Genomic DNA, 22,852 nt, shown 5'->3' on the forward strand with positions numbered 1-22,852 from the left:
CTGTATTGTTTCTTAAAACTGCATGTGAATTTACAGTTATCTCAAAGTAAGTATATATAAAGAGGACTAGCAGTTCAGGGTTTTAGGTTAGATCTTAAAGCCCCTTATTTCAAAGCAGATCAGATCAAAGAGGTTTTTGTCTTGTTCTGTTTTACGGAAATTGCTTTTTTTTTTTTTTTAAGTTTTTATTTAAATTCCAGTTAGTTAACATACAGTGTAATACTAGTTTCAGGTGACTTAGCACTATAGTAGTACACCTAGTGCTCATCACAAGGGCACCCCTTAATCTTCATCAGCTATTTCAACCATCCCCCACCCACCTCCCCTCGGGTAACCATCAGCTCTGTAATTAAGAGTCTCTTTCTTGGTTTGCCTCTCCTTTTTTCCCCATTTTGCTCTTTTGTTTTGTTAAATGCCACATGAGTGAAGTCATGTGGTAGTTATCTTTCTCTGATTTATGTCGCTTAGCATTATATGCTCTAGATCCATCCATATTGTTGCAGATGGCAAGATTTCATTCTTTTTATGGCTGAGTAATATTCCATTGTATATAAGTATACCACTTCTTTCTCTTTTTATCTGTTGATGGACACTTGGGCTGTTTCCATAGTTTGGCTATGGTAGAAAATGCTGCTGTAAACATCAGGATGCATGTATCCCTTTGAATGAATTGGTATTTTTTTTTTTTTTTTTTTTTATTATTATTTATTTATGAGAGTCATACAGAGAGAGAGAGAGAGAGGCAGAGACATAGGTAGAGGGAGAAGCAGGCTCCATGCACTGGGAGCCTGACGTGGGACTCGATCCCGGGTCTCCAGGATCGCGCCCTGGGCCAAAGGCAGGCGCCAAACCGCTGCGCCACCCAGGGATCCCTGAATTGGTATTTTTGTCCTAATTTTGTACTAATACAATTGCTGGGTTAGGGTTACGGTTAGGGCTTTTTTTTTTTTTTTTTTTTTGGATTTTATTTATTTATTCATGAGACACATAGAGAGAGGGGTACAGACACAGACAGAGGGAGAAACAAGCTCCACGCAGGGAGCCTGATGTGGGACTGGATCCTGGGTCTCCAGGATCATACCCTGGGCTGCAGGCGGCGCCAAACCACTGAGCCACCTGGGCTGCCCTATATAGATTAGTTCTATTTTTAATTTTTTGAGGAACCTCCATACTGTTTCCCATAGTGGCTACACCAGTTTGCATCCCCACCAACAGTACAAGAGGGTTCCCCTTTCTCCACATCCTTACCAACACCTGTTGTTTCCTTTGTTACTGAGTTTAGCCATTGTGATGGGTGTGAGATGATAGCTCCTTGTAGGTTTTATTTGTGTTTCCTTGTAGGTTTCTTTTGCAATGGTGAGTGATAGTGAGCATTTTGTCACGTGTCTGTTGGCCATCTGGATGTCTGCTTTGGGAAAATGTCATTTCTTGTCTTCTGCCCATGTTTTAACTGAATCATTTGTTTTTTGGGTGTTGAGTTTTATACGTTCATTTTAAGATTTTATTTTTTAATTATGTATTTATTTGAGAGAGTGATTGAGAGAGAGAAAATGAGTGGTGAGAGGGAGAAGCAAACTCCCCACTGAGCCGGGAGCCTGACATGGGGCTTGATCCCAGGACCCCAGGATTATGACCTGAGCTGAAGGCAGATGCTTAACTGACTGAGCCACCCAGGCACCCTTATTTTTTTTTAAGTAACCTCTCTGTACCCAGTACTTGGCTCAGACTCATAACCCCAAGATTAAGAGTCACATACTTCACTGACTGAGCTAGTGAGGCACCAAAATAAATTTTTTATAAGTTTTGGATCTTAACCCTGTATCAGATCTGTCATTTGCAGATATCTTCCATTCTGTAGGTTGCCTATTTTATTTTATTTTATTTTATTTTATTTTATTCATGAGAGAGAGAGAGGCAGAGACATAGGCAGAGGGAGAAGCAGGCTCTATGCAGGGAGCTGGACGTGGGACTTGGATCCCAGGTCTCCAATATCAGGCCCCTGGCAGAAGGCAGCGCTAAACCGCTGAGCCAGCCGGGCTGCCCCTGTAGGTTGCCTTTTGGTTTTGGTTATTTTCCTTTGCTGTGCAGAAGCTTATTTTGATGAAATCCTAATAGTGTATTTTTGCTTTTGTCTCCCTTGCCTCAGGATACATATCTAAAAATAAGTTGCTGTGGCTGATGTCAAAGAGGTTACTGCCTGTATTCTCTAGGATTTTAATGGCTTCATGTCTCACCTTTAGGTTTTTAATCCATTTTGAATTTATTTATTTATTTATTTATTTTAAAGATTTTATTTATTTATTCATAGAGACACAGAGAGAGAGAGGCAGAGACACAGGAAGAGGGAGAAGCAGGCTCCATGCAGAGAGCCCGACATGGGACTCGATCCAGGGTCTCCAGGATCACGCCCTGGGCTGCTGGCGGCGCTAAATTGCTGCGCCACCGCGGCTGCCCTTGAATTTATTTTTGTATATGGTGTAAGAAAGTGGTCTAGTTTGATACTGTTGCATGTTGCTGTCCAGTTTTCCCAGCACCATTTGTTGAAGAGATTTTTTTCCCCACTGAATATTCTTTCCTGCTTTGTCAAAGTTTAATTGATCTTATAATTGTGGGTTTATTTCTGGGTTTTCTCTTCTGTTCCATTGTTCTGTGTGTCTATATTTGTGCCAGTGCCATACTGTTTTGATCACTACAGCTTTGTAATATACTTGAAGTCCAGAATTGTGATGTCTCCAGCTTTGCTTTTCTTTTTCAAGGTTGCTTTGGCTATTCGAGATCTTTTGTGGCTCCATACAAATTTTAATATTGTTGCAGCTCTGAGAAAAATGCTGTTGGTATTTTGGTAGGGATTGCATTAAATATGTAGATTGCTTTGGGTGGTATAGGCATTTTAACAATATTTGTTCTTCCAATCCATGAGCATGGAATGTCAATGTCTTCCATTTTTTGTTGTTCTCTTCGGTTTCTTTCTTCAGTGTTTCATAGTTTTCAGAGTACAGGTTTTTCACTTCTTTGGTTAGGTTTATTCCTAAGTATCTCACTGGTTTTGGTATAATTATAAATGGGATCGATTCCTTATTTTCTCTTTCTGCTGCTTCATTATTGGTGTATAGAAACACAACAGAATTCTGTAGGTAGATTTTCTATTCTGTGACTTCAGTGAATGTATGTATTAGCTGTCGCAGTTTTTTTTGGTGGAATCCTTTGGGTTTTCTACATAGTGTATCATGTCATCTGCAAACAGTAAAAGTTTGACTTTGCCAGTTTTTTGTTTTGTTTTGTTTAGGATTATTTATTTATTTATTCATGAGACACACAGAGAGAGGCAGAGACATAGGCAAGGGAGAAGCAGGCTCCATGCAGGAAGCTTGATGTGGGACTCAATCCTGGGACTCTGAGATCACACCTTGAGCCAAAGGCAGACGCTCAACCGCTGAGCCACCCAGGCATCCTGTCTTTGCCAGTTTGGATGCTTTTTATTTCTTTTTGTTGTCTGATTGCTGTAGCTAGGACTTCTAGTACTATGTTAAATAACGGGTGAGAGTGGACATCCTTGTCTCATTCCTGACCATAGAGGAAAAGCTCTCAGGTTTTCCCCAGTAAGTATGATATTAGTTGTGGGTTTTCCGTATATGGCCTTTATATTATGTTAAGGTATGTTTCCATTAAACCTGCTTTGTTGGTGTTTTTATCATGAGTGGATGTTGTACTTTGTCAAATGCTTTTCTGCCTCTATTGAGATGATCATATGGTTCTTTTATTAATGTGGTGTGTCAGAGTGATTGATTTGCAAATATTAAACCACCCTTGCAACTCAGGAATAAATCCCACTTGATTGTGGTGAATGATTCTTTTAATATTATTGTTGGATTCAGTTTGCTAGTATTTTATTTTTTATTTTTATTTTTTAAAGATTTTACTTATTTATTCATGAGAGACACAGAGAGAGAGGCAGAGACACAGGCAGAGGGAGAAGCAGGCTCCATGCAGGAAACCTGATTTGGGACTCGATCCTGGGATTCCAGGATCACGCCCTGGGCCAAAGGCAGGCGCTAAACCACTGAGCCTCCCAGGGATCCCCAGTTTGCTAGTATTTTATTGAGAATTTTTGCATCCATGTTCATCAGGGATATTGGCCGTAGTTCTGTTGTTTTTTTAAGATTTTATTGACTTATTTTTCCTGTTTCTTAAGGTAGGCCTGTATTGTTATATGCTTCTCTCTAGGACTACTTTTGCTGCAGCCCAGAAGTTTGAGACAGTTGTGTTTTCATTTTCATTTATTTCCATGTATTTTTTAATTTCTTTTTGATTTCCTGGCTGATCCATTCATTGTTTGGTAATATGTTATTTAGCCTCCATGTATTTGTGGTCTTTCCAAATTTTTTCTCATGGTTGACTTCAAGTTTCAAGAGTGTTGTGGTCAGAAAAGATGCATGGTATGATCTCCGTCTTTTTGTATTTGTTGAGGCCTGATTTATGACCCAGTGTGTGATGTGTTCTGGAGAATGTCCCATGTGCACTTGAAAAGAATGCATATTCTGTTGTTTTAGGATGAAATGTTCTGAGTATATCTATAAAGTTCATCTAGATACAAGAGTTCTTAAAGAAAATCTTACTTTGTAGTCTTCCATAAAATCTCTCCCTCTCCCCCTCCTCACCAGAGAGAAGAGGAGGAAGGGAGAGTGGGGAAAAGGGCAGAGTAGTCACATTCTTCACTCATGTGCAAAGCAAATTTCTTACAGCCGGAGCTTAGCTTTTCTGAAAGATATAGTTCATCAAATAGGCAGAACTATCTTCTTATTAAATGTGCCATTTAGAGGAAAAAGAAACAACATTGTTTAATTGTATCTGTTCTTTGAATGACTATGATACCCTCTAGTGAGTGGAATAATAGAAAGTACCTGAGCTTTTAAGTCCAGCAGGGTTCAGATGTCAGCTTCCTCTGAGTCTGTTTTTTACTCTGGAAAAATGGGGCACATGGTTTTCAAGTGGTTTGGAGGATTGAGATGACCCAGTGCTTTACACACCTAGTAGAATTTGTGAAGCATACTTAGAAGAAAGGTATAGCTTTCTTTCCTTCTTTCTTTCTTTCTTTCTTTCTTTCTTTCTTTCTTTGAGAGAGAATATATGTGCGAGTGGGGGCGGGGCAGAAGGAGAGGGAGAGGGAGAATCTCAAGCCAGCTCTGTGCTGCCAGTCACAGGGTTCTGTCTTAGGACCTGAGATTATCACCTGAGCTAAAATCAAGAGTCAGGTGCTCAACCAGCTGACCCATCTAGGTACCCCACTCATTTCTGTATTTCTACCCCTAGATGAATGGGGCACCTCAGTGGCTCAGTGGTTGAGCGTCTGCCTTCAGCTCAGGTCCTGATTCCAGGGTCCTGGGATCGAGTCCCACATCTGGCTCCCCATAGGGATCCTGTGCCTCCCTCTGCCTACATCTCCGCCTCTCTCTCTGTGTCTCATGAATAAATAAAATCTTTAAAAAGAAAGAAAGAAAACACATATAGTTGGAACCTCCTGGGTATTCTTCCTCATTCCCTTCTTCCTCTCTCTGTAGAAATACCCATCAGTTATCTGAAAGTTTTTGTTATTTGCATGCACATTATTATAATTCATCACGTATACTTCCTTAAATGGTATGTATGGGCTTCCCTTCTTTTTACATAGTTGTTTCTAAAAATATATTGCATAGCTTCCTTTTTGGATAGCAGACACCCATTTTCCATTATTGCAAATGGGAAATATGCTTTTTCAGCCCATTCTGTCTCCCTAAATAACCCAACCAATTTCTCCAAATATCTCAAAAATATTCTTAAATGCCCATGTAATAATCCCTCAAGGATCTCTGCGTGATATAAAACATTTAAAACTCCAGTTACCATATTATTTGCCATAGTAACCTATTGCTGGGTACTGTTGTGTGTGGTAACTGTCATTTTTCCTTTTTAGGCTACAGCAAGTGTACATTAACAGTGCAAATGAGCAGTGGAGTAATTTGTTAGCACCCCAGGCACCTGGCAGAAATAAACACAGCCCCGGGCTGGGTCCTTGGGAAAAGAGGGGAAGCTGCTGAGAATAGTGGAGGGTGATCTGCCTATGAAGCAAAAGCAGGCTGCAGGCTCTCCAAGTCCTCACTTCGATCCATGTTCCCCGTGCCTTTGGTCTCTGATCTGCCCCTGCACCAAGACCATATCGTCTTTCTTACTGTAACTTTACCATTAACTAGTACCTGCTAGTCAGACCCCCATTGAGTTCTTCAAAATTCCCTTGGCTGTTCTTAGCCTTTTGTTCTATAGATTTAGAATCCATTTACTAGGTTCCTTCAAAAGCCCATATGGACATCGATTGGCACCAGAGCTTACTTGGGATTGGCTTCATACATGAATGTGAGCAACATCATCATCAATGTTTCACTGAGTCTACCTGTGAATATGATGACTCCCTACACATTTGAGTTATCTTTAATGTCCCTATAAAGACTTTATTTATTTATTTACTTGTAGAGAGAGGGAAGAGGAGGGGAGAGGATCTTAAGCAGGCTCCACACTCAGCACAGAGCCCGATGCGGGGCTTGATCTCATGACACTGAGACCATGACCTGAGCCAATATCAGTTAGACACTCAAATGATTGAGTCACCCAGGTTCCCTTTTAAAAAGATTTTATTGTTTTCTTCATGAAGTTCATTGCTTTCCTGATAGATTTATTCATTAAGAACTTTACATTTTTGTTGCTATTGTAAATGGTAATTTTAAAATTACATTTACTAAGTATTGATGGTTTATAGGGATATGATTGATATTTAGGTATAGATTTGATAATGAGTCCCTTTACTGAATAAATTATTAGAGCTCATTGTCAACTCTTGGGTTTTCTCTGCAGAGCATCATTGCCTATGAATCATGACAGTTTTGTTCTTTTCTTTCTAGCCCTTGTCTGTTTGTGTTTCTTGTACTTACTCTGCTAACTAGGTCTTGCACAAAATTGAATAGAAACAGTGATAGCAGGTAGCCTTGTCTTGGGTAGGACTGTAGGTAGAATGCTTTAAAATTTGATCATCAAGCATGATGTTTGGGGTATTGCCTTCCGCTGGGATTATCAGTGCCTTCTAAATTTCTAGTTTGTTTAAGTTTTATTAAAAAGTAGGCATTAAAAAGAATAATTTAAAAAAAATAAAAATAAAAAGTAGGCATTAGACTTTTTTTTTCCCCAAAATCTCCCCTCTATGTCTGTTGATATACTCATATCATTTTCTCTTTTAGCTGGAATAGATTTTTTAACATTCAGTTCTTTTATTTTTGAGGTACATGTATCTTAATCATTAATCTTAATGTATTTTTAAAAATACATTGCTGTTATTTGATTTGCTCATGTTTTATTTAGGATTTTTGCTTATAAATTTGTATACGTGTGGTTCTTCTAGACTCATAAAAAGAGTTGAAGAGTATCCCTTGTTTCTGGAACATTCCATCTGTCTTGCCACAGGAAGGATATTAATATGACTCTAGGAAGAAATCTGACTGGGCTTTATAAAGCAGCCCAAGAGAAAATCTCTTACATGGTTTGCAGTAGGCATAAGATCAAAGTGGAACAGGTGCTCAAGAAAAAAAAAAAAAAAAAAAACAACTATCCCTGAAACAAAGACCCACCTAAATCCCTCAGGAGTCCTCAGAATATGTTCTTCAAACCGGTGAGGACTTGCTTTGTGTGCCTCCTCCCACTCAGCACGGAACATCACCATATACAAGAGCACGGTTCACGGGAGGGGTGGCGTGATCAGTGCAGGAATTCTTCTTCCTGGTGTGGCTCAGGTTCCCAGGCTGAGCCCTGAGTGACCACCTGAGCATGTCCGCAGAGTTGGGAGCAGAGCACTTATGGGGCAGGGCTCCGTAACTGTCTCAGCCTCAGGGGCCCTGGGCCTACAGACATTGTGCCAATCTGTGGAGTCCAGAGAGGGCTTCAAGGCCTGTCAGTATTGCTCTCAGCCAAACTTCTGATTGAGCATTTTGTAGACCAGTTCAATAAATTCTAGTTTGTTCTCTTTTCAACTTGGTTTAATCTGGCTTAATCTCCCCCCAAAGCTGTATTTGATGGCACACATCGGTGCTGTTCCCTAAACACCCGTCTTCTGCAGTCTTAACACAGCAGGGCATGTATAAAGGGTCACATTTTGAACTTTAGACAAGGCCTTAATATTGTAAGTAGAAATATTGCTAGTTTTAATATTCAAGTCTCTAATTTGAGCTACTTATTGGTGCGGGGGTATGGGCAGTTAGATATTGGCTTGTTCAGCGCTGATCCAGGAATCGGCTAACTACATGTGCCGTTTGCATAGGGCAAGCCTGGACATCTTTGACTACATCTACATAGATGCCTTCGGGAAGGGAAAGCAGCTGACTGTGAAGGAGTGTGAATACTTGATCGGTCAGCACGTGACAGCTGCACTGTATGGAGTGGTCAATGTCAAGAAGGTGTTGCAGCGAATGGTGGGAAACCTTTTAAGCCTAGGAAAGCGGTAAGGTTTTCTTGGTTTTCCAGCACTTGTGCAGAGTGCATGTCTTTGGAGGTGCAGATGGCCTTTCAGAGGATATGGTTCGATGAATCTCTCTGCTTGGGCTGCTGTGGCATGCAGTTGGGATATCTACAGCTGTCGACCCACCACTGAAAGAAACTCATGCTGTCCCGGTTTAAGCTGTTTTAAGTGACTTTTCTTTGGCACCTTTGCAGTGCAATGGCACAAGCTGTCCATAAATTGAAAGCATTCTTTAGTAACAAGAATGCTTTAGATGGGTAATGTTTATTTGGGGAATGGGGGGCAGGGTATTCTCCTGTCCCAAGTACTTTGTCATCTCTTGATTGATACATTTCTATCACTTAGATAAGAAAACAAAAGTATGAAACCATTTTGCTTCTGATTCAAAGGAAATTTGTCTTACAGGGAAAATAGAAGGTCATACGTTGTAGTCATAGTTTTCTGCCTTATGGTAGAATTCTTTATTTCTTTTTTTTTTTTTTTTTTTAAGATTTTATTTATTTATTCATGAGAGACACACACACAGAGAGAGAGAGAGAGGCAGAGACACAGGCAGAGGGAGAAGCAGGCTCCATGCAGGGAGCCTGATGTGGGACTCGATCCTGGGACTCCAGGGTCACGGCCCGGACTAAAGGCAGTGCTAAACCACTGAGCCACCGGGGCTGCCCTCTTTATTTCTTTTTAAATAGACTTTGTTTTTTAGAGCAATCTGAGAGTCATGACAAAATGGAGGAGAAAGTACAGAGAGTTCTCCTCTTCTCCCCCCCCCCCCCCCCGCCCTTCCCTCCCTCTACAGGCTCCCCCAGTATCACCGCCCCCTATCAGAGTGGGACGTTAGTTCTGGTCGATGAATCTCCACAAACTCATCCTTAACAAAATCCATGGTTTACATTCAGCTTCAGTCTTGCTGATGTGCATTCTCTAGGTTTGGGTAAACTTGTAACGATGTGTGTCCTACGATGTGTGTCCTGTAACCACTGCAGTGTCCTACAGAACAGTTTTCCTTTCCTAAAAGTCGTCAGTGCCCCACCTAGTCAGAATTTATTTTTAATTATAACCGTGTTATTGAGGGACTCTATAATGGAAGTGCCTATGATTTTAATTTAATGCCTACCACCAAAGCGAGTTGCAAAAGTTCTATTTCTTCTAGGATTTATTATTATTAAGATCATTATAACTGCTTGCTTAACAGAGAGGAAGTACCAGGATCAGAAAAGGTGTGGCATTTGTGTCCATTACTTTTAAAACCTGAGCCTTGGAAAAGAGGGTCTCCCACTCAGGGGCAAGCTGAGTAAGACAATGATTTATTTCCCCTGCTAGGGAAGGTATCGACCAGTCCTACCAGCTCCTGAGAGACTCGTTGGATCTGTATCTGGCAATGTATCCAGACCAGGTGCAACTCCTCCTCCTTCAAGCCAGGCTCTACTTCCACCTGGGAATCTGGCCAGAGAAGGTAATTATTTTACTTTGCTGCTTTGCTCTTACCTTAGAGAGGGAAATCCTAGCTTGAAAGGCGGCCCTTGGAAATTTATCCTTTTATCAGCTTGGAGAATAAATAAATTTATTCACTCTTGCATCTTGATCTTCAGCCATCAATTAAATGTTTTTTTGTTTCCTTTATTCCACAAAAATTGGTTATACTGTCAGGAGTTGCCTGTTCTCTTTGTGTGTGTACCTTAAATACCTAGAACTACAAAGCCTCAGCTCTGCTACTTACCTGCTGGTGCCAAATATATTTTTGCCCTATGTTGACTCAGCATAGGGAAGCAAAACTTTAAATGTTCACCCTCCAAGCTGTGCTGTTAGTGTGGAAACTGACCATATATAAACACCCCTGTTTGACAAGGAAGAAATGAATCTTAGATGGTATTCCAGTCTGCCTGCTGGACTTTAAGGACTGATTGTCTTTGAAAACTGTTGAACTCTGATACAGTCCTACTTGGGCTTCTCGGTTTTCTAATGGCCCCTGTGGCCAGTGGCAAGTACTTGGAGAGGACCAGAGCATCTACGATCAGAAACACTCCTTTTAGCAAGTTGTGGGGGCAGCAGGTGTGTGAGTCCAGTGGCGTGTTATAGCGCGGCAGCAGCTGCACATTTCCATCATGCCCTGGATTTTCCATGGGAATATGTTAATAATCCATTTTGTTTATTTAGAGCAGCCTGCCGAGAGAATTTTCATTCTGAGCACTCATAGGCACATCACCATAAAATCATCTGCTCATGTTATTAGAGTGGTAAATAGTCTGACTCCACATTGCATAGATTTAAATTGGCTCATTTATTCCCCACTTCAGAGGTCTAAAATAGTTCTAAGAAGGGATGCATTAGGGGGAAAATCCTGAGACTCCTATCTTAAGATGTAATATGTAGCCCAGGTAGCAGATGTCCTCCTGGAACATCCTGTGCTCTGGTAGAACTAGATTCTCTACTGAAGTGACCACCTACTTCCCAAAACCCTCTTGCCAGAACTCAATTGTTGCTTTTATTTTTTCACTTTATTTTTGATATTGAGGTGTACAAACTAATTCTGCTGCTTTTTTCTTTAAACAAGATCATTTGTAGAATGCAGAGACCCTCTCAAAGCATGGCTTTTTATAAGTCAATTCTGTACTTTAATTACACATCAAAAAAAAAAATAATTACACATCAGCCTCAGAAGGTGTAAGGTTAACCTCTCCTCTGGGGGAAAGTTTGCAGGAGCTCTCACTCCCTTATCTTTGATGACAGACTCCGTTTAGTGCTCACCTGCCTGCTGGGGAAGTACTTCAGTATCCCCTTTGGATGATCCAGGAGTGCTGGCCTGCTGAGCAGATGTCACTAAAGTTCTAAATTGCTTACACACAGAACATTTTTCTCAGGACAACCATTCGTTTGTTTCTGGGATCGAGCACTTGGTGACCCCCTCATTGGGGAATCAGGAATGCAACGTGGCTGGGTCCCAGTGCTTCAGGGGCTCCCCTCCGAAAGCATGTCCTTGAGCTGGGGGAGCAACACCCGAGGCAGAGCAGCAAAACTGGGACTCCTGAGGAGGAAGAGTCCAGGGGACACTGAAACAGTTGGAAAAGGCTCCTCTCCGGAACAGGGTGTGTGGTGGACCCTGAAGGGTGGGGACCATTTCAGAGGATAGAAAAGTAGGTTATTCCCACCTGCACATGGCCCAGAAGTGGGCCCATGGACCTGCCTGACGAGAGTTGATGATGTACATACACATCTGTGTGTAAAGGCGAGTGTGTGTGTGTGTGTGTGTGTGTGTGTGTGTGTGTTCAATATTTTTTAGATCAGTTTCTGGATGGCTTGGAAATAGTTTGGCCTTCTTAGGTAAAAGGGAAACATTCCCAATCTGGCAGGATGGGAAAGTCACCTTATTTTCAATTGCAGTAAGTCAGGAACAGCTGAGGTGGCGGGCACTCGGAGAGCCTGCCGAAGCCACCTGCACACATGTTGATGATGGCTCAAGAGTTGTGTCCAGGCAGAGTGGTGCCCAAGCCCCCTCATGCCTCACCCCTGTGGGCCAGCAGGCTACGGGAGGCTGTAAGCACCCAGGCACCCCCCTCCGCTTCCTGCAGCCAGACTTCCCTCCTTATTTTGACCCATGGCCCTACCTTTCCTTTTCCTCCTCTACATCTCACTGGAGAAAATGTCCTACAAATTTTCCAAGGCAGCCCCTTGTGCTCTGGATCCCATTCTGTTTTCCTTTGTCTACAACTCCCTGTTTCTGCTCTCTGACATCAGCATTCTGCTGACTTGAATATCTCTCATCTTTGGGGAAGAGAACAGAAGGCACTCTCATGACGGCCCCACTGGCATTCCCCTGCGGCCACCTCCTTATCTGTCTCCCCTGCAGGGCTCAAGCCCTAGGACTGGCTGTGCAAGCTTGGGTGCCTGCGTGCAACCTTGCTTGTGATGGCCTCCTGCCTTGCCTCCCACACATGCTCCAGAACATGGGGATCGTTCCTCCCCTCCACATACGCACTGCTCTTGCCAAGGGAGCCAGTGACCCCTTTTTACTGAAACCATTCTTGTTGCCAGATCCATAGATATTTGGCTTTCCTTATCTCTCTTGATCACTGAGGCTATTCCTGCTCAGAACGCTCTGTTCTTTTGACTCTGGTCTGTGGTTCTCAGGCTCTTGCTAGTTCCTTGTCCTGTGTATCTTCTCTAGAGGCTCCACACTGAGGGGTAGTTTCTCAGACTTCTGTTTCCTCTGCACCTTTCCCCAAGATGATGCCACCTGGCCTGTTTGCTTCAGTTACTCTCTGTACGCTACAGCTGCCTGGACCCTGAGCTCTAGACCACTGTACCCAAATGTCTACTGCACACCTGCACATGGCTCTGTCTCTGAGACTATTGCTGAGGCCACCCGCCTGCTCTTCCCTCCACCCTTAGATCCTTTGAACCCGTTTTACATACTGTAGCCAGAATAAGCTTCATAAAATGCTTAGAGCCTTCACCCCAGTGCCTTGCAGATCAGGCTCATTCTCTTCAGTATGGTTTACTAGTTTCTCAGGGGTCTGACCCTGCCAGCCTGAGCTTCCTCAGCTCTCATAGTTGCCTCTTTGGTGCTCCGCTGCCTGGCCACATCCTTCACTCAGCCCTGTTCTCTTGCTTTGGGCCTCGGTGCGTGCCGCAGTGCTGCCTAAAACCTTTCCTTAGCTCTCAGCCCCACTTGCCATCTACCTTTTGCCGAGCTTCAGTTTTGCCTCTGAAAGCCCTTCCTTGGCCCCTCTGGGGCTGTCTGCTTCCCCCGCCCCATCAGCTGAGTGCTGGTCCTTTCGCAGACCTTTCTCTAAGGATACTGTGACTGCTTATTTATTGTGTTTTCGCCATGGACTAGGCTCTCTAAGAACAAGGACCACATTTTGCTTTGTGCTTCCCCTTGCTCTTAACACCGTTCCTGAGACACAGAAGGTGCTCAAAACAAAAAAGTTTGAATGGTTAAGAAGTGACAGAACTTCATTAGATAACAAGAGAGAGGCTGTCCAGATTTTCCAATGAGGGAGACCGTTTGGCCACATTAAGAGTGGGTGTTTGGAGAGCAGACTTGTTTCAGGGGCAGGAGAAAGTGTTCAGTTTGGGGTATGTTGGACTTGATACGACCTGGGGCCATGGAAGGCAGCTGTCTGAGGGCATTCGGCACATTAGCATCAGATGACTGAAGCCCCCAAAGCAGCAAAGCTCACAGACAAGTGGATATCTGGAACGTGGAGCCAAACACATCGTAGAGAGCCACAGGGAAACCTGTAGTTAGGAGGACAGAGCAGGGCCAGCAAACTGCCACCTGGCTTTGTGAATGTTTTGTCAAAGGCACATCTCAAATAAGGCTTGTTTGTTTAACTCTTTGTCTCTGGCTGCTTTCTAGCCACAGCAGGCAGAAGAGTAGTTGGGTGGGACACTATATGGTCCACAAAGCCTAAAGTATTTACTCTCTGGCTCTTCACAGTAATGGTTGCCACTCATGAGTAGATAGACCCCCTACTCCGTTCCAAGATCTCCACTCTGAAAACCGTGGGCTCCTGGAATTGTTGGCCTGGATGTTTGGTTGGAGACATCATGGCACCCCACTGTCAATGCTGTCCTTCAGGAGCACACCAGGCCCCTATCACTGTGTCTGCTGTTCTGCCCTCTTCCTTCACCCTGTCATCCACACATCAGAGGAAGGAAGCCATAATTATCCCTGAACCTTGTCTCCTGATACTCCCAAGTGAGTGGGAAAAGCGAGTTGGAGACTTCTCTCTGCTTAGAAGACTCCCAAGTTACATCTGTTCACTTACCTGCTGGGGAGGGGCTTCTGGGAAGAGAGGGAGCTGTGGCTGCAGAGTGGAGGGGAAGTGCCATCCAAAATAACTACAGTCAATCCTCGCACAATCTGGGCCTTAGGGGTGCTGGCCCCCAGTGCAGTCAAAAATCCATATAGAACTTAATGAGTCCCCCAGAACTTAACTAGCAGCCTGCTATTGACCAGAGGCCTTACTGGTAGCAAGTAATTGATTAATATATTGTATGTGAAAACGTACTATATTCTTAGAACAAAATAAGCTAGAGGAAAGAAAACATTACTGAGAAAATCACAAAGAAGAAAAAACAGATTTATAGTCCTGTACTAGAAAAAATCCTCATGTAAGTGGACCCATGCTGTTCAGACCCGTGTTGTTCAAGGATCAGCTGTAGCTGGAACTGCATTTGGGAACACAAAGCCATATGCAAGCATAGAAAATAGAAGCTCATCGTTCAAATCCATGCTTTTAGCTACAAAGAATTAAATACTATTTGTGTCCCCCAAACGAAAGCATACTACTAGGGTTTCCATTACTAAGGTAGAAACTGGCTCTCGGTTGCTATTGGTTGAAGCTGGGTTTGAGGGTTATACCAGTCCATCCATACATCCATACCATTCCTAACAGTGAAGGAAAATGCTCCTGCTCTTGGTTTGGTAAGATGGTGCTTGAGACCTCAGATTTAGAATCATACCAGGGTCTACATCCTCCCTCCACTCACAGCCCCCAGGCCTTTAATCCCACAGTGCATGATTCCTCATCTGGAGGTCCGCACTGATGGTCCTGCCGACCTGCAGCTTGAGAGGATTAAATGAAGTAGGAGACATGATGGGCTGGGCATAGTGATCAGCAGAGAAGCAGTGTTCAGTAAATAGTGAGATCCTACAAGTCTCGATCTGGAGGACAAGATTAGGTTTCAGAGTAACATCCTACATTGCAAAAAAACAGTTTTCACAACACTTTCACTGGGTCAAAATATATCAGGAAATAGGGCAGTTATTAATCATTACTTGGTAAGTGAACAAACTAAAGGTAAAGCAGCCAGTGTTATGGATCTGGGACTAGAATCCAGGTTCTGTCTGTTCACATGCTCTGTCTTAGGACTCAGTAAAGAGGGAGAGATCCTATTCTCGCAGGAGAAACATCATAGACCCTCTGTTAAATGCTGTAGTAGAATGGGCGCTGAATGATTGTGTGTGTGTAAAACTTTATTGGAATTTGCATTTTTTCCTTAGAGGCACCATGTACGGTAGGGAAAACTTACCTTGGAGTCAGACAGTTCTGTTGCTAGCCTCTCAGTCATTTCAGTTCCACAGAGAGATGGTTTTCCTTGCCCACTTGAATACACAGTCCCACTGGGAGTTAACAATCATTGAAACGATCAGTGCGCTTCCAGAACCTGAGACACGTCTTCATCAGCATAGCTAATTTGCATCACTCAGGGGGCTTCTCTGTCACCTCTTCTGCTTTGTGCAGCAGAAGCAGCTCTGTCAGATGTCTCCTTGATCAGGACTGAAGCAGCTTAGCAGTTCTTTTACCTCCCAGTTGATGAGTGGCTAATGAAAATCATCTTTCTGGGTACGAAAAATGGATTCCCCACACTGAGCAAGAGTATTGGAACCCTTTAAAGTTCCCTAATCCAGTGGTCGCTTCAGCAGCACATATAATAAAATTGGAACGATACAGAGAAGATTAGCATGGCCCCTGCGCAAGGATGACACGCAAATTCGTGAAGTGTTAAAATAAATAAATAAATAAATAAAAATAAAGTCCCCTAATCCAGATGTACCCGTGGAGGGCAGGCCCTGGCCACTTCATCCCATGCTTAGTCCCACACACCGTTTCTAAGTAATTCCTATGCTCCTACCAGTTGACTTTTGGAGGCCTGGGGCCATTGCCCATCATTAGCAGTGAGACCACCAACTCAGTGGATCCCTGGGCCACTAGCATGGCCCCACCTTGCCGTCCTTTGCCAGGTTATGTAGGCCTAAATCTCATGCTGTGAACAAGAAAAGGCCTAAATGAAAATATTATCTCCTAGTCTTTCTGTCTTGTCTTGAAGGTGCTTGACATCCTCCAGCACATTCAAACCCTAGACCCCGGGCAGCATGGGGCGGTGGGCTATCTGGTGCAGCACACGTTAGAGCACATTGAGCGCAAGAAGGAGGAGGTGGGCGTGGAGGTGAAGCTGCGCTCCCATGAGAAGCACAGAGACGTCTGCTACTCCATTGGGCTCATTATGAAGCATAAGAGGTGAGTGTCTGTGGAGTCCATCCCCGCACCACTGCAGGGGATGCGTGGTGTGCCCGCAAGCACGCTTCTCAGGAGCCATGGCATCTGAGTGTCTGCTGCAGAAGCGACTGAAGGCTGAACCAGTCTGAACCAATTCTACGCTGTTTCCGAAGAAAGGGACTCACTTTCCTAACTGCGAATCTTCTAATGTAAGATCTGTAAGCAGCAGATTTTATCTCTCATTTTCTTGTTGCCCTGAGGCTTTTCATTTCCATCCCCTTGAATCTGGGTTGTGGATAGGGTTTGCTGGGTTATAGGCACGTGCGTGGTCAATTGCTAGGCAAAATTAAACCATAACCACAGTGACCCTGTGATTTCTGTCTCACTCCGCAGGCTAGGAGCCGAGTGTTACAGGGTTCCTGTTCTCACCCACCCGTGTTCTCGCCACACCTTTGAAAGTGCTCTTAAACAGCAAATGGCAAATAGTATTTCATTGTGATTTTTGTTTGCATTCTCCCGATTAGTCTGCAGATCGACTAGTAAACCTACAAAAAAGAAGTTCATTCAGGTTTTCTCTTCTGCAGTACCTCTTCAAATATTCTTACTTTCTACCCGAATTATTTGTCTGTCTTGTTGGTTTGTGGTCTCCTTGTCCTGCTACTAGTATCTCTATGCATATACCTTGCAAATAATCTTGTCCCAGTTTGGGGCTAGTGTTTTTCATTTTTTTATTGCATTCTTTTTTTTTTTTTTTCTCCAACCTCATTATGGACATTTCAAATACACGTCAGTGGAGATGAGTATAGTGAACCAGGCGATGCTCCCATACCCAGCTCCAGCAGTTGTGAAGGTCAGCCTTCACATTTTCACCCCCTATCCCTACCTAAGCCCCTTGCAGTATGTGTACCTGAAAGGTAAGGGCTTGCTATATTTTTTAAAAGTATGTTTACTATTTTCTTGTAGTATCTAAGGAAAAACAATTTCTTCACCTCATCATATCGATGTAGTCAGAATTCCTGTTGCCCTGTATTTTTTTTTTTTAACAATCTGCTTGAATCCGACTCCTTTGAGTACTCTTTGCCTTTATGGACTGTTTTTTCGTCCCTGGTTTGAGGAATCTTAAACCTGTCCTATTTCATGAAGTTATCTTAGGAATTCTATGTTTTTTTAAAAAAAAAAAAAAAAAGGAATTCTATGTTTTATATATAGGCCTTTGTCCTACTAAGGTACTGTGCATTGCTCTCAGGCCTGGGTACCAATACCCTTTTCCGTTTGGATAACTACTTGTCCCATGATGGTTGGTTGAAGTCTGTTCTTTTCCAACTGAAGTGGTATCTTAATAATAAGAGGGGCTTATAAAGGGAGCCAAGAGTGTCCTGAAAAATGCTTAATAGGGATAAAAGCAGGTAAAAAATTTGTAAGGACAATACCTTAAGAGAACCAAGCCATTACTTACATATCCCAGAGTCTCCGTGACAGGGTCCCAGGGAACTGATTTGCCGCTGCTCTTATATTGATTAGGTATGGCTATAACTGTGTGATCTATGGTTGGGACCCCACCTGCATGATGGGACACGAATGGATCCGAAACATGAACGTCCACAGCCTGCCTCATGGCCATCATCAGCCTTTCTATAACGTTCTGGTGGAGGACGGTTCTTGTAGATATGCAGCCCAAGGTAAGGAGCTAGTTCTGTGTGTATTCATAATGACACGCCGGCACACCTTAGCACACATTTTGAGTGTTCCGATATCGTGGGTACAGTCACTAGTTTTATTTAGAGATGGCAGTTGTGTGGCTAACCTTATCAGGGCTGATTCTCAGCTAAATGTGGGTAGGTGTGCCCCTGTGTGGCCATGCAGTGGGTTAAATAGTCCCCGCCTTCAGACTCTTCCCTCCATCACCCCCACACCCAGGACCCTGTTCCAGTGTTGTTGCCAGCCTCTGTTCTGATTGGTCATTGCCTTTGCCAGTCAAGTTCCCGAAAGTCATGCTTCCCAAGCCCTACCATTGGCTCCCTCCAGGCAGTGAGGGCCAGCCTGTGCCCTGCCCATATGGCCTGTCTGAACTGGAGGACACTGTTGTGGGGACTACCCTAGCTGCCTCCGGCATCCATAGCCAGCTGTGCAGCCCCAGAGATGTCCTAGAGTGGCCACAAGGGGAACCACAGTCCACAGCACTGGCTCTGAGAGCCTTGATGGTCAGCAGGTACTTGGTGGTGTTTGGGGCCACTGCCAGCCCTGATAGGTGCTAGTCCAGGGCACTCCTGAAGTAGGACGGTTGGAGCCTGCGGAGGCCGATTAGAGACAAATGCCTCCAGCGTGGGTCTCCCTTTTCTTTGTTCCTCCTTTTAATGGGATGAATTTATTGCATGGCTGCCTGTCAAGGCATTCACAGCTTTCATTTTGTTAGTCAAAATGAACATGAGTGAGGGACACCTGGCTGGTTCGTTTGGAAGAGCATGTGACTTTTTTTTTTTTTTTTTTTTTAAGATTTTGTTTATTTATTCATGACAGACACAGAGAGAGAGAGAGAGAGAGGCAGAGACACAGGCAGGGGACAGGCAGGCTCCATGCAGGGAACCCCACATGGGACTCGATCCTGGGTCTGCAGGATCATACCCTGGGCTGAAGGCGGCGCTAAACTGCTGAGCCACCTGGGCTGCCGGAGCATGTAACTCTTAATCTCGCATGGTGAGTTCGAGCCCCACGTTGGGCACAGAGATTACTAAAAAATAAACAAACTTAAAAAAAAAAAACCATGAATGTTAATCTAGTGCTGCTCTGTGACAGGCAGTGTCCTAATGTATTTTAACCGCATTCGAGAAATATACCTAACTATCCTCATCATCATGAGGATACTTATGTTCTATGTGAGGGAACTGAAGCACGTAGGCTCATTCACATTTTAACTTAACAGACTAACTTTGAAGCTGGGGCACCTTGGCAGAGAGACGTGTCCTTAACTCATTGCCGTGCCTTTCTGTGTCTGACCTAAAGCGGTAGGTTTGATCTAACTCAGTATTGTGGTAGTGAAGGCAATAACAGAAATACTAGATGTGTAAAAATCTCAGAAGTATCAAGAAGACTAGAAAGTTTCCTATTCATGTTAATTTATCAGAAGCTGAGAGGGGATTGTATACAAAATCAAAAGAAAGTCTGTTCATTGAGATTATAGGTTACTTAACCTCTGTCAGTATAATGGGACAGTTGTAGGAGAATGGTCTTTGTGTGCCTGTGTCAGAGGAAAGGGCTGACAAGGATTTTATCTAACTTTTGAAAAAATTGTATAGGGGTGCCTGAGTGGCTCAGTCGGTTTATCTTTTGACTCGGTTTTGGCTCAGGTCATGATCCTCAGGGTCATGGGATTGGGCACCATGTCAGGCTGTGCACTCTGTGGAGTCTGCTTGGGATTGTCTCTCATTCTCCTTCTGGCCCCCCCGCTCACTTGTGCTCTCTCAAATTAAAAAAAGCAAACAAACCCAAACCATCATACTAATAACAATGTCTAAAAACCGACAAATGATTTAAAAATTATTGAATGACTCAGTGGACTCTTTGCATCCCCATGGATCAGTTGGTAAGCATTTCCACTCCTGTGTCACACAGCATATCCCAGGAACAAAGGGGACTGTCCCTTTCTCAGCACTGCATGCCAGTGTCCACGGCTCCACCATGTGTGTGCATTCATTGCCCTTTGGGTGGGGTCAGTATTAAGATGTCCAGTTTGAATCTCCGGAAGCATTTAGATTAACTTGAAAATGGACTTTTGAAAGTAGATAAAACTGGGTATTTGGTTTCAGATGTTCTGATTTTGGTGTCCGTGTTGAAGATTCAGGAATTCATTCCCAGCAGATCTGACTAAGCATGCCATGTAAAGTTAAAAGTTACCATACGGTAATGACTTTGTTAAAAAAAATTACACTTAATACCTGGTTGCAGTTTTACATTCTAAACCTTAGATAAGCTAAGTGATTGTGGGTAATATTAGCAAGTTATACCTTTTTTAGTTTTAAATTCTAGGACTTTTAGAAAATCTGAGCAGCCAGGATTCCCGTATGAGAGCTGTCTGTCTTCTACTAGGGGTCCTGTCAGCCCATGGTCATGGTTTCCCAGGTGTCTCCTGCATGCTAGCTGGATGCCGCTTCAAGAGTCCAGGAAGTGCCCTGGCCCTGTGCATTTGAAGGTGCTCAGAGGTCTTCAGAGGGTTCAAGGGTTCTTGCAGCACCATCTCTGACTTCTCTGTGCTTCCCTGTCCTCCTCGGTCCAGTTAGCAGATTACACCAACCCCATTTCCTGAATATCTTGTCTCTCATGTTTCCATCCGCTGCTGGCCATTCCTGGTGCCCCTCCCTCCAGCGCACAGGCATTCCTTTCCTACAGGTACCTGCTTTCTCACCAGCGTCTTTCAGACTCCCCTATAGAGCCTGGAGGTGACCTGGACCCTCCCTCACAGCCTCATCTCTGTTCCCACCACCATCCTACTCCAGCCGATTGAACTTTGTTCCTGGAGACCATCCCTCTCCTAGGTCTTCACACAGGTGGTTGTCCGTTACAAACAGGCTCTTCTTCCTGCTGCCACTCCCCTACAGGGCTCAGATCAGGTCATCTGTCCTTGCTCAATGCTTCCTGACACACCGCCCCTTCTGAGCCCTCACACCTTTTGGCAGTGTTTCCCATTGAGCACTCTGGCTCTCAGTCCAGTAAGCTCTGTGAGTACAGAGCTACAGCCCAGTCTGCCTGTCCAGGGATGAGTCCCAGTAGATGCTCACATCTCTCAGAGAAGCTTACAAATAGAAGTGCAAAATAATGAGATGAATATAAATAGTGTGTCGTTAATAACATGCTAACTTTTTTTTTTTTTATAACTTTGGATTAAGAGCATTTTTCAGATATGCTTAAAATATGGTCAAAACATTGAATACCCCATACACCCTCCATTAATTCGCATTTACCATATATGTTTTATCTGTAGATAGAAATTTCCAGTTTTTGCTGGACCGTTTGAGACTATTGCAGACATCATGACTTAAATGCTGAATCACTCATCTTCTAAGAATAAGACATTCTCTGCATTTTCTCTGTAGTTACATCACCACACATAACAAATGACTGATCTCCTGTCTAATACACTTGGTCAGTGATCACATTTCCCACTTGTCACCCAGTAACTTTGGTAGCTTTTGGTTTGTTTTCACATCATGATCCATCCAGGATTCACACACTGAATTCACACACATGATTCCATATTTGGTTGCTGCCTCTCTAAAGGCATAGTTCTCTCTTAGTAAGACCGGTTAGTTTCTTATTCCTCACCTTGTTTTCTTCCTTTTTCATGTAACTTTCACTTTTCAGAGTGTCCAAGCCAAAGGTCTTGTAAGTTGCCTAACATTCTGGATCTGTTTCACTGGTTCCTTGTCTGTATTGTCTGTAGACTGGAAGCTGAGTTGGAGGCTTGATCCGATCAGGTTAATATCTTGGGCTAGAGTGCTTGTGACACACACACATCTCCTCCAGAGCCCCTAGTGTTCAATGTCCCACTGCTGGTAGGTGGAGTTTGGTCACTTGGCTAAGATCCTTGTGAGGGACAGTTTTCCCTTTGCAACTAACACTGTGACATCCTGGGAATATCCTGTTACCCAATAACCGTGATCCTTCATTTTATTTTAGCGTCTGTTGAATCTCCTTGTCTAAATTCTTGTACGACAGTTGCAGAACAGTGATTTTCTGCAGTTGCTCTTCTTCCTGCTTCTGTAAACAAGAGCTTTCCTGCCACCCTCCCCCTCTCTCCTTCCTCACTTAGCCCTCTCCTTCTGTCTCTCTCCCCCCCCCTTCTCCTCCCATAAATTCCTGGATTTTTATTTAGTCAATGTGTTAAAATCATTTGAGACAATTTATATTCTGGTTAACCCATGTTTGGCCAGTGGGAAACCTTGAGAGGCTAAATTTCAATTTAAAAAACACTGGGGCATCTGGCTGGTTTAGTTGGTAATGCATTTCTTGACCTCCAGATTGTAAGTTCGAGCCCCATGTTGGGTATAGAGATTACTTAAAAATAAAATGTTAAAAAACAGACATATTTAAGTATGTTTTTGAACATTTTTGGGTTAATTTATTTGCATCAGATTGCTTTGTTTTTAAACTTTTTCTTGATCTAAATTTTTAGCTTTTGGCTCATGTAATCCTATTAACTTGAGTAGATCCCTCTGATGAATGCTTCCCTAATTATAAGCTCTCCACAGAGAGTTGAAGAGTGAATTATAAGCCACAAGCATGCATGACATCCTCAAATAGTATTAGTCTGCATAATTAA

The 22,852-nt window shown here is 43.4% G+C and overlaps 1 protein-coding gene and 1 non-coding gene across 3 annotated transcripts in view; both read left to right on the forward strand.

The window, feature by feature from the left end:
- Positions 1 to 22,852, forward strand: part of FBXO21 (F-box protein 21) — a 46,296-nt gene that overhangs the window by 14,635 nt on the left and 8,809 nt on the right. The window contains exons 8-11 of one of the 2 annotated variants that reach the window (XM_041728699.1): positions 8,336 to 8,515; positions 9,854 to 9,986; positions 16,349 to 16,560; positions 18,061 to 18,218. In XM_041728699.1, coding sequence (XP_041584633.1) covers positions 8,336 to 8,515; positions 9,854 to 9,986; positions 16,349 to 16,560; positions 18,061 to 18,218 — 683 coding nt within the window. The remainder of the gene's footprint in view (positions 1 to 8,335; positions 8,516 to 9,853; positions 9,987 to 16,348; positions 16,561 to 18,060; positions 18,219 to 22,852) is intronic. The other variant, XM_041728700.1, reaches the window with a different exon arrangement.
- On the forward strand, positions 15,950 to 16,056 carry LOC121475872. Its single transcript, XR_005983823.1, has one exon. It is a non-coding gene; the product is annotated as a U6 spliceosomal RNA (small nuclear RNA).

This window comes from Vulpes lagopus, chromosome 14, assembly GCF_018345385.1.
Source record: "Vulpes lagopus strain Blue_001 chromosome 14, ASM1834538v1, whole genome shotgun sequence".
Taxonomy (NCBI): domain Eukaryota; kingdom Metazoa; phylum Chordata; class Mammalia; order Carnivora; family Canidae; genus Vulpes; species Vulpes lagopus.